Here is an 11,238-nt window from a genome sequence, read left to right on the forward strand (position 1 = left end):
CGTCGCTTCTTATACACGTCACCAGCGCTGAGCAAGCAGTCGCATGCTAACTGCGATACTCCCGCCATCTTTCCTGCCGGCTTCCAGCCCGTGAGAGGAACACGTTGCTGGAAAAAAACAGAAGTTTCACCCCACAGTTTTTGTCTCTAAACGTGTCTTCTCTTCTAATCGGGTAGCTGGAGCCGGATAAGGGTGAGTTTGCGTACTCATCGCCCTGGATTTTATTGCTTTTGACGTTTTTATTGCCACGGAAACGAGCAGATGTCAGGCTGCTGGGCCTCCGCTGCTAATATCGTGAAGCTAGCCGTTAGCATTCTCCAATGAACATCCTAAACTTCGCTTCCACCGGACAAGCGTCTCTTTATAATTGGTCCGTTATCCAGTGTAATTGTATGGTTACAGCTTGTTGGGAGTCAGTCAGTGTGGTTTCCCCTGTTTGCTCGTATTGCTGAGAGACGGGCCCTGAAAATATTGCGTTTTCTTTTAACGACAGGATCATGCGCCAAATTCCATTCGTAAATCTCCCAAGTTATGATGTTTCACATCACTCACCGTAGCAGACAGTCATGAGATTATAATTCCAAGACATTTTTAAAGTGTTTATGGGTAGTTTATTAATTCGGCATATGTATGCACCACAGAACAGCACGTTATTGGAGGAGAAATCCCTAGTTTGAAGCTCGTCGCCACCGCCCGTCATGCTAGAATACAGCTAGTTAAAATAATTAATATTATGAGTTAAATTAATGCCGAACTAAAAAGAAAGTTGGGCACAGATTGTTTAAATGAGTTGAAGCGGGTGTTTCCAGACACATGCGTATAGACGTGAAGCAACGATGAAAGGGCAGAATTTTAAATGGACCCTGGTGTGGCTCGCTCTTCCTTTACAAAAGACTGCAAAGCTCAAATGGGCCCGACTCCTGGGGGCCTAGATACGCACACACCAGACCAGGATCAGAATTAAAGACAGCAGGTATTAAATGCAGCCAGAGGCTGGTTTAGGCAGGAGATTTGCAGCACTCTATTGTTGAATAAAAAGAGCGTTTGTTCAGAAGCGAATGTGTTGTTTCAGCAGAGTTAACATTGTGCATGTGGACGCAGGTTTGACCCCGACTGCTGCACTCTACATTTAGAGACTTTTTGGATGGTTTTGGGCAGCTGCATGCTAATCATGACTCAGTTTATAAATTGTTCCTGTTTCTCTTTGTATGTTTAATCACATTTTCTCAAAACCAGCTCCTCAGATATCAATTTGTTTCTCCAGCTCCACAGGTGCTAACGTCCATCATTCCCGCCCTCAATCATGGCGGATAAGAACACCAGGATCGCCATCGTCAACCATGACAAATGCAAACCTAAGAAATGCCGTCAGGAGTGCAAGAAGAGCTGCCCGGTCGTCCGTATGGGTGAGTGTGGAGATGATCGCACCGACGGCACAAACTAGAGTGAGAGAGAAATGTGTCTAAATGTGAACCGTGTGTGTCTTCAGGTAAACTGTGTATTGAGGTGACTCCACAGAGTAAGATAGCGTGGATCTCAGAGTCTCTGTGCATAGGCTGTGGCATCTGCGTCAAGGTAATCTTGGCGCCTGAATATCTAGCAGGAAATGATCTTTTCAGACTGCTTTTAGTCACAACGTTTAAACTATTAAGAGTGTGTTTGAAGTTTGTTTCGTGACTTTTTCTCCTTGCAGAAATGTCCGTTTGGAGCTATTTCGATCATCAACCTTCCCAGCAACCTGGAGAAGGAAACCACACACAGATACTGCGCCAACTCCTTCAAACTGCACCGGTACGGCGATAAACCTCCAGTCTGTTTACCTTCACTTCACAGCTGAGCAGTGTTTCCTCTGACATGTTACAAAAACCTCGGGAAACAGGTCGGAATTAAGTTCCAGCGTAGCTGTTATTCTTGGATCGCTCCTTTAGTTCTGATCACCTCCACCATGTGCTATGATTCTAATTTTAGTTAACACTGGTTAATAGATAGTGCTTTCAGTTTTTGTTTGGAGGGTCCACAGATTCTCAGCCTGGAGGCTGCACATCAGGTCAGGTGTGGTTTTGCAGCACTGTCCAACACGGACTTCTGTTGGAACATCTCGCGGGATCTGAGGAGAAGCAAGTTGTTTTGTTCACACAAATAAAAGAATCTCCCTGTGACTTTACTACTCCATGGAGATGAAATCAAAAGTGAAGATCGCTCTTTTGATTTCCTGGAGGAGATTTAGGATCCGTGAAAGGGGATCGAGCTCCACGTGATGATCTCAACAGCAAACAGAAGTTTACGTCCACTCAGGTCTACAACCCTGTGAGTGTTCTTCTCACTTGATGCCCTCTGGGTGGAAGCTGGACTCCTCAACTGAGAACCTGCTACTGCTCATAGCTGGAGAGCCAGCTCTGATGATCCAGACAAGTTGATGCTCATTCTCCGTACAACAAGAGGACCTTTAAAAAGTGAGAGGTTGACCTTGGAGGGGAGAATAATAAAAATAATGTTTCAACTGTTAATGATTTTTATGCTTTAAATAAAAGCAATAATCAGCTGCCTCTCCACTGAGGTCCTAACCCAGGGCTGTGATGGTGCTGTCCGAGTCGGTACGACCACCGTACTCTGAATATACTCTGTTGCAGACGCGAACAGCTGGACAGCCGCTGTCCATGTAGTCATTCCTGAGAAGTTGTTGCGTGGTCACTGAAACAGCGGCATTCAAACCTCCGCACAGACCCTCGTCTTAACCGTCTGATGATGACATTTACGTCATTTTATGTAAGCGGACCCTAACGGGCTCATGGAGCTGGACAGAGTAATTCCTGATTAAAGAGAGGCAGCTGAATGACATCGAGGATCGTCACATCATGACAGGAAGCACAGCTCTAGTTCAATACCAGCAATTGGACTTTCAAAATAAAAGCATGGGACGTGACTAATCAGTCTTCAAGTCTCTGAAGTGCACAAACATACCCAGGTAGCCCATCTATGTAAAGAAACACTGCTAAGACTTTGTGTTTAAGTAAGAGCTTATTATTATTATTATTGCTCAGCAATGAAGTCATTTTAGAACCATGGCAGCAAAGAAAAGCCGTCAAACCAAAGCAGAAACGCCTGAAAGGAAAGCTGACACTAAATGATGGAATTATTTGATTATTAGCTTATGTTAAAGTCTGTTATGGTGGGTCAAGATGTTTATAGTGTGTGTGTGTGTGTGTGTGTGTGTGTGTGTGTGTGTGTGTGGTGCAGGCTGCCTATCCCCCGGCCCGGTGAGGTTTTGGGGCTGGTGGGGACCAACGGTATCGGCAAGTCCACAGCTCTGAAAATTCTGGCCGGAAAACAGAAACCAAACCTGGGGGAGTTTGATGTGAGTGTTCACACGACACACACACACACACACACACACACACACACAGGCCAGCAGTCATGTTGCTGCTGGCCTGAGAAGATAATGTTTGGGTGGAGTTGCCATTTTTGGTTTGCTGGCCATCAGTTTAGCAACAGGAAAAGATTATGGTGTGGCTCCACCGACCGGTCGGGTAACTTTATCACATGCTCTTCTCACTGCTAACGATGGTTGAAATCTTTAGCCAAAGCCAAAAGGAAATTCTTGACTAGGTTCTAAAGTTCCATTTAAAAACAAAACTCCTCCCTTGTAATTCAGTTTGACTCATTTACTCATGTTGTTCAGCTCATTCATTGTAAACCCACAACTTACTGATACTTTTCTGGAATTTTTGCACTTTTGTTATTAATTTTCTTTAAGTATCCTTACAAATCCCATATTTCCTGTTAGTAAAGTAGAACAATTTGCACATCTGTTCCATAAGACAGATGTGTTGCAAGGAACAGAATTCAGGGACATTTACACAGTAAACCTTTTTGCTTGAAAAGCTACGAACAGATTAACTTGTGCAGGACAACACACCAAGTTATGGTTACATGGACTCTGTCAGCCCAGCTTTGCATGATTCACATTCAAAGTAATGCTTCTTTTTCTTATACTAGGCCTCAGTGCAGATACTCAGTTCATCATCCTGGATCTGATACAGACCCCAGAGTTTTTCACCCTCAGGGATCATTTCCACACATTGACCTCGTTGTCAGAAGCTTTGTGTTTTAATGATCCGTACTTTGAAATCCCAGAATCCTCCAGACTGGCAGGAGATCCTGACCTACTTCAGAGGGTCCGAGCTGCAGAACTACTTCACCAAAATCCTGGAGGACGATCTGCGGGCCATCGTGAAGCCGCAGTACGTCGACCAGATCCCAAAGACCGTCAAGGTTCCCGACTTTTCCTTGAATATATCGTTCCTGTTGGCATGGGCGTTCACTCTGATGGCCGGTTGTAATTCTTCGTCTCCACCTACAGGGGTCAGTAGGGGCCATCCTGAGCAGGAAAGATGACACAGACACGCAGGACCTTGTCTGCGAACAACTTGGTACACACACACACACACACACACACACACACACACACACACTCTCTCTCTTAATTACAAGCTGAAGAACCTTCATGTGGAAGCGTTTACACGCCGACTGTAAACAGTTTAGTGTCGTTATGAACAAACACAGTCGTGTGTTAGTATTTTTAGGTTGATACACACTATTTACTCTTGTGAGGACCATGTGACACATCACAGTTCATTGGAACAGAGTTATTTCATGGGTCATATTTAAAGAAAGCGTGTGTCTCCGTGTGGAGCTGATAAACCAGTTTGTGTGCAGAAACTATTCCTATTCTTAAAATAAGCGTTTAATCCCTGGGATCTTCCCCCTGTTTTGGATTTTTTTTAATGTTGCGTATAAACAACATTTCTAATTGCATCTCTGTGTTTGTCTGCAGATCTGAGTCACCTGCGGGAGAGGAACGTGGAGGATCTGTCCGGAGGAGAGCTGCAGAGGTTCGCCTGTGCTGTCGTCTGCATCCAGAGAGCTGACATGTGAGGAAACAGCCCGAAAGCTTATTTATTTAATATTTAACAAACGTATTGTTTTGTCTGTGAGCTGAGAGCCGAGCTCGCAGACTGACCGCCGTCCTCTTGTTTCTGCTCTTCTGCTGCAGTTTCATGTTTGACGAGCCGTCCAGTTACCTGGATGTTAAACAGAGGCTGAAGGCCGCCATCACCATCCGCTCACTCATCACCCCCGACAGGTTTGTCACTTCAAAGCTTCGGTTTGATCCCTGGAGGTGCACCGCCGCTCTTAAACGTGATGTTGCGTTGCAGGTACATCATCGTGGTGGAGCACGATCTGAGCGTGCTGGACTACCTGTCGGACTTCATCTGCTGTCTGTACGGAGTCCCGAGCGCCTATGGAGTCGTTACCATGCCCTTCAGCGTCAGAGAGGGTAAAAACGTTATTGCACCACACCTCTGTAAAAGTGTGAAGAAACAAGTGGTGGTATTTGTCCTTAATATCACTGTCGCTAAGTGGACCCAAAGCATGTCCTGATCTTCCTGCATCCTTCCTCCAGGTATCAACATCTTCCTGGACGGTTACGTCCCCACGGAGAATCTCAGGTTTCGTGAGACGTCGCTGGTCTTCAAGGTGGCCGAGACGGCCAATGAGGAGGAGGTGAAGAGACTCAGGCATTACCAGGTCAGTTTATGTGCCTAATCTGAATCACTGCTCATTTGCTTTGGCTCGTTGTTTTCTTTTTGTTTTTCTTCCCCTACCACTTTCATTTCCTGTCACGTTTTTCTTTTCAAAATAAAAGCTTCGTCACACGGGGCTGTAGTTCTATCTGCCGATTCCTTTTCTTTCTTGAGCTTTTTCGATCTTGTGGGTTTAGAAATGTCGTCATTAACCCTTTAAAGCTCACCACAGGACCAACTCCGTTCATTATTGAGATACACAAATTTTTATGAAGTGCAAGAAAATGAAAATAAATATTGTTTTGCACAATTTGCAAAAAAGCAGCATAAGAAAATGAGCCGAGTTGCTTCTTTGTTGAATGTTTGATTGTTTGTTGTTGTTCAGTATCCGGACATGTCGAAGACGATGGGCGAGTTCACGCTGGACATCAAAGGAGGAGAGTTTACAGACTCTGAGATCATGGTGATGCTGGGAGAGAATGGTGAGCTGCGCTGAGGGTTTTAGTCTAAATCTCTGTGGTCAAGGTTTAAAAATGGTTTTAAATTGAACTTTTCAGATGTTTCATTCAGAAGCAGCTTTGGAGGCCGTCACACATTTTATCATTTCCAAGCCAATTTAAAAAAATCTAATTTAAAGGGTGTGAACCTGTAATTTTTCTTAGTCAGTTATTTAATTTCAGAGAAGAAAAGTTGCAAAATATGAAAAATCTCGTAGCTCAGACGAGCTCATTTAAAATGGCACTAAAGGAAAATAATAAAAATATGGATCATCTTGTTTCCTCTGACTGTTTCCCACAAAAATGGAAAAGCTGACACGTGCACGTCTGAAAGTGTGTATGTGTGTTTCCAGGCACAGGGAAGACGACCTTCATCAGGATGTTGGCCGGTGGGCTCAGGCCTGACGGAGGAGGTGAGTCTCTCTCTCTCTCTCAGATGAAGCCAGATTAAACCGGACGCACCCACTGACCCTGAGCTCTGTCTTTCAGGCGAGATTCCCATCCTGAACGTCAGCTACAAGCCTCAGACCATCAGCCCCAAGTTCAAGGTCAGCTCTCGTTTTCTAACCGCGGACCCATGACAGGATCATCCATCCGTCTGTTTCACAGCTTTCAGCCTGCTGATTGATTTTAGCCAGCAAACTGAATTTACAGAAATCCAGGGTTCAGAGTCCAAAAAGTTTAAATAAAGTTGAACCAGACTTTTACCATTGTTCATATCATGAAAACCAATCTGCAGCGACCAAGGTCCGGACTCTGATGGAGTCGAGTGTGTTTTACGTTTTCAGGGCAGCGTCCGAGCTCTGCTGCACGAGAAGATCAGAGACGCCTACACGCACCCGCAGTTCATCACCGACGTCATGAAGCCGATGCAGATCGAGAGCATCATCGACCAGGATGTAAGAGAGAGACAAACAATTAGCGGCCCTCTAATTAACCTAATGCTAGCCTAGCCGCTTACCCTAACCATCAGCCTCACTGTAACCCTGACACTAAAACCACATTTGGAGTCTCAAAAATGCCCTCGAACTCGCGAGGACAGGCCCTTTGTCCTCATAAGTGACCACAAGTAGAGTAACGTTGTAATTTTTGATCCCCGCAAAGATGTCTAAAGAGGTACACACAAACACACTAACCTGATCTTTGTCCTGGATAAGGCGCCGATCCATCTTTTTCCATTTTATTTTGTTACTTGTGTGTCATCAGACTCAATTTAAACATAATTAAAATAAAATGTAAGGAGACTTTTTGAGCCGACTGGAGGGTAGAAAGCGTTTTCTAATGAGATACGATGAAGACGGGGTGATGAAGCTGCCTGCTCCGCCCACAGGTGCAGAACCTGTCTGGAGGTGAGCTGCAGAGAGTCGCCATCACACTCTGTTTGGGAAAACCGGCCGACGTGTACCTTATCGACGAGCCCTCTGCCTACCTGGACTCCGAGCAGCGATTGATGGCCGCCAGAGTCATCAAGAGGTATGCGCTCCTCTCCCTGCTCCTCAAGCAGCTCCCTTCCTGTTTATCCTCAAACACAAGCGTCAACGAATCCACAGCGAGCGGCTTAAAACTCAGGATTTCTTTTCAGTTTTACTTTGATACAAAGTCAGACGAGAGCGCGTCTTAATAATCATATTTCAGGTAATCTCCTCGTTTCAGCTTCATTCTTGGACTCTGTGAGTAGCTTTGCATGATTTATAGCTCAACAGTATTTTTGTTATTTGAATGGTTAATCTTTGCAGCGGTGGAAGATGGTAAGAAGTGTCTGTCATGTCTCAAAATATGTAATTAAGAAGGAGAACTTCCACATTGGATGACCTGAAACGGTCTAATTAGAAGGCCTCGTTGTTGTCGTGTGTCTCTGCCCGTGTGTGGCGCTGTTGTGACACGTCTTTTATTCGCAGGTACATCCTCCACGCCAAGAAGACAGCATTCGTGGTGGAGCACGACTTCATCATGGCGACCTACCTGGCAGACAGAGTCATCGTGTTTGACGGGCTTCCCTCCAAGAAGACTTCAGCCAACACGTAAGATGAACCGTCGAGTCTAAGCAGCTTCGTCAGCTCGCCGGCCGCCGCCACGGTAACGTGATGTTTGTTTTTTCAGGCCTCAGGGTCTGCTGGCTGGGATGAATCGCTTCCTGTCGCTGCTGGAGATCACATTCAGGAGAGATCCGAAGAATTTCAGGCCGAGGATCAACAAACTCAACTCCCTCAAGGTAACGCCACGACAACCATGTTTATTTGAATCTTTATTTAAACACACTGACCGTCACACACGGACGGACTCTTGACACGAAAATGCAGCACTGAACTAATAATATTAAAAAGTAACTTCTGGGTGTCGTTTCAGCCAGTCGTGCATTTCCTGATTTTGGTAACCTGTCACAGGTGCCGCTGCAGCCAGTTTGCTGACGCAGTTTATGATTGTAGTTGTTTTTATCGGCGCTTTAGTGACGTCAGTGCAGACGCTCAATGATCGTACTGAGGGGCACCAGTGTGAGGCTTCTCCTCCTCCTCCGGGGTGATGTGGAGGTTTTATGTCAGTGGTGACACATGACGAGTCCTCACCCGTCAACACCGGGATAAATGATACAGAGCTGTAGTGATTTCATCGTGACCTGTGCCCTGCCTCACAGGTGTCAGGGATGCACAGAGCTCCACACAGCAGAGTCCAGCTGTGATTGGTGCCGTGCTTCAGCCAGGCGGAAATCAGTTTTCTTCAGATCTGAGAGTCTTACATGACAAAGATGCAGCGGGTAGATCCATAAACTCTATTTATTTTGATTTACAACATTCCTGATTCAACCCAAAGGACGTTTCTTTAAAGCTGATCTAACAAATAAAACCCATTTGTTAAAAAATAAATCAAAGAAACTAAAATACAAATCTAAACCAGTACACTATAGAGAGGGAAAGCATTATTATATATTATAAATATATTTTTAATGAATATATTTAGGTTCAGGCTCATTTCCAGCTCCATGTTTTTATTTCTTGGAGACCATTAGCTTTTCAGGTCAAAAGAATCCTAATTTATCTTGGTTGCACATACTCATGCTGCAGTGTGATTTGCTGTGTTTTAGTCCATTGTTGCCAGGCAACAGGATGACATATGTCATGCATAACAAGTTTTGTATCAACAAGTTTTGTTGAAATTAAACCGATGCGATGCTGTTATAAAGTGTTGCGGTGCATAAATACTCCAAATGGGTCATTTTAGCCCACTGGAAGGTGGTTGCTAGGCAACAGGATGACATATATGATAAAGATGAAGCTGCGTACACGCTGGAAGCGACAGGGCGACCAGAGATCATAAAGTCAGTGACTTTCGACGAAATAACAGCTGGTGCAACGAGGAGGGTGGGAACCAAAATAGACTTGACTCAACTTACAGGCGAGCCAATGAGAGCGAAGAACACCGCTGACCGACATACAACCTGGTAGTAAAAGTGTTAGAGAGTTACCTAGGCAACTGGACCCTGGAATGTTCTCAGGCAATCAGTTGCCGGCTTCAAGGCGACGTGCAAGTTTGCAGAGACTGAGGACTTTTAGCTCCGCCCCTTCAAGCAAACGTTTTTTACGATTCACTGTTTTTGCCCAAAGCCTTGGATTTGAGCAGACGGTTCTAATCTCTTGACCCGCTCAGAGGCATTTAGTATTTTCTCTTAATCTGTTCAAACCCGAGGAAGCATCACAGTGCTCCTCCGGTTTCACTGAAGGCTCTTCTACCGTTACATGTGATCACTTAAGAGCTTTTACTGTGCTGAGCTGCAGTCGTCCACTCAGCTGTGGGGTTATTTAGAGATAATAATTAGAAAGTGTAGCCCTCCCAGCATTATATATGCTGCTGCACTACATGGAAATCTTTATGTAGGGGGGTAGACAGAAAAATCCAAACGGTGATGTCAGTGAGGAGGAATCAGTCCGACCTTTGACCTCTGCCTCATCTCTCTGCAGGACACGGAACAGAAGAAGAGTGGGAACTATTTCTTCCTGGACGACTAAGACCCACCTGACCAAAGGCGACTACCCAGCCGCATCTTGGAGCCGGCGCACGCTCAAGCGTTATAACCTCAACATTTCATGGCCGGCCTGCCAAACAGCAGACATATTAAAACTTTAAATAAAAAAACATTTAAGAAAAACAAAGAAACATCAGCCTATATGTACCGGACTGCATTCAATAGCAAGCAATGTTGTGAAGTGTTTAAAAATAAAGTGCATTGCGTTGTGTGTGTGTGTGTGCGTGCGTCAGGCTGAACACGCTCGGCTGAATTCAGAGGCAGCGAGAATATTTTAACACCCGTACATTTACAATCAGAATAAACTGATGCTTCCTGAACCAGGAATGCTCCGTGTGTGTCTTTGTAAACACCTTACAGACTCGAGGCTAACACAACTCAATTCAAGTTTTATTCACAAAAAAGATAAAGACCCTACAACAACACAGAGGAAACCCCCACAATCATATCACCACAAACGCTTTGTGACAATGGGAAGGAAAAACTCTCTTTTAACAGGAAGAGACCAGCAGGCTTGGGGAGGGACAGCCATCTGCTGTGACCATTTGGGGGTGAGGAGAGGAACAGAGAGTGACAACTATTCAGACTGTGCTAGACACCCACACGCAATTTAGATTCACTAGTTAACCAAACCAGTCACTGCAAGTGTTTAGACTGGAAGTAAACCAGAGTACCCAGACACACCCCAGGATTTGAGCCTTGTTGGTGTGATGCAGCAGTGCTAACTGCAGACACCTAGGAGCTGAAATATGGTTTAAAAGCATTTTCATGAACTCTACACCCTTTAGATCAGAGGTGATCAATCAATTCTACAAAGGGGCCACATGAGAAGCTGGGACTGTTGTGGAGGGCCTCACCAATAAGTTTTTTGTTTTTTTGATAGTTGCAATTTACGGACGTTCCCTAAACACATCACGTTTTAGTCACGGAGAAAGGGCAGCTATAAATAAACAACTAGTGTATGCCTGTTACTGCACATGGTGTGCAGAGACCGTCATGTTTGTTTCATGTTAACCGGATGATGTTATGATACATATCATCCTGCTTCCACTGGGTGGCGCTGTAACTGTGACCTGTTATTGGCATGTTGAGGTCTCCAGAGTAGAGATTAAACAATGTGTGGGGTTATTTCAGCGTT

At 45.0% G+C, this 11,238-nt stretch overlaps 1 protein-coding gene across 1 annotated transcript; it reads left to right on the top strand.

Moving 5' to 3' along the window:
• Nucleotides 1-67: 67 nt before the first annotated feature.
• abce1 (ATP-binding cassette, sub-family E (OABP), member 1) lies at nucleotides 68-10,751 on the top strand. The gene is made up of 19 exons (XM_085350621.1): nucleotides 68-192; nucleotides 1,265-1,406; nucleotides 1,490-1,575; nucleotides 1,694-1,791; nucleotides 3,238-3,355; nucleotides 4,135-4,272; nucleotides 4,361-4,430; nucleotides 4,835-4,931; nucleotides 5,054-5,143; nucleotides 5,217-5,338; nucleotides 5,465-5,589; nucleotides 5,971-6,067; nucleotides 6,436-6,495; nucleotides 6,572-6,630; nucleotides 6,871-6,981; nucleotides 7,413-7,555; nucleotides 7,981-8,103; nucleotides 8,183-8,294; nucleotides 10,036-10,751. The coding sequence occupies exons 2-19, from the start codon at nucleotides 1,304-1,306 to the stop codon at nucleotides 10,081-10,083; spliced, it is 1,800 nt and encodes a 599-aa protein (XP_085206747.1). The 5' UTR covers nucleotides 68-192; nucleotides 1,265-1,303; the 3' UTR covers nucleotides 10,084-10,751.
• Nucleotides 10,752-11,238: the final 487 nt, after the last annotated feature.

Source organism: Diplotaxodon limnothrissa, linkage group LG3 (assembly GCF_057381915.1).
Source record: "Diplotaxodon limnothrissa isolate DT_005_m linkage group LG3, D_limnothrissa_male_GT1.1, whole genome shotgun sequence".
Classification (NCBI taxonomy): Eukaryota; Metazoa; Chordata; class Actinopteri; order Cichliformes; family Cichlidae; genus Diplotaxodon; species Diplotaxodon limnothrissa.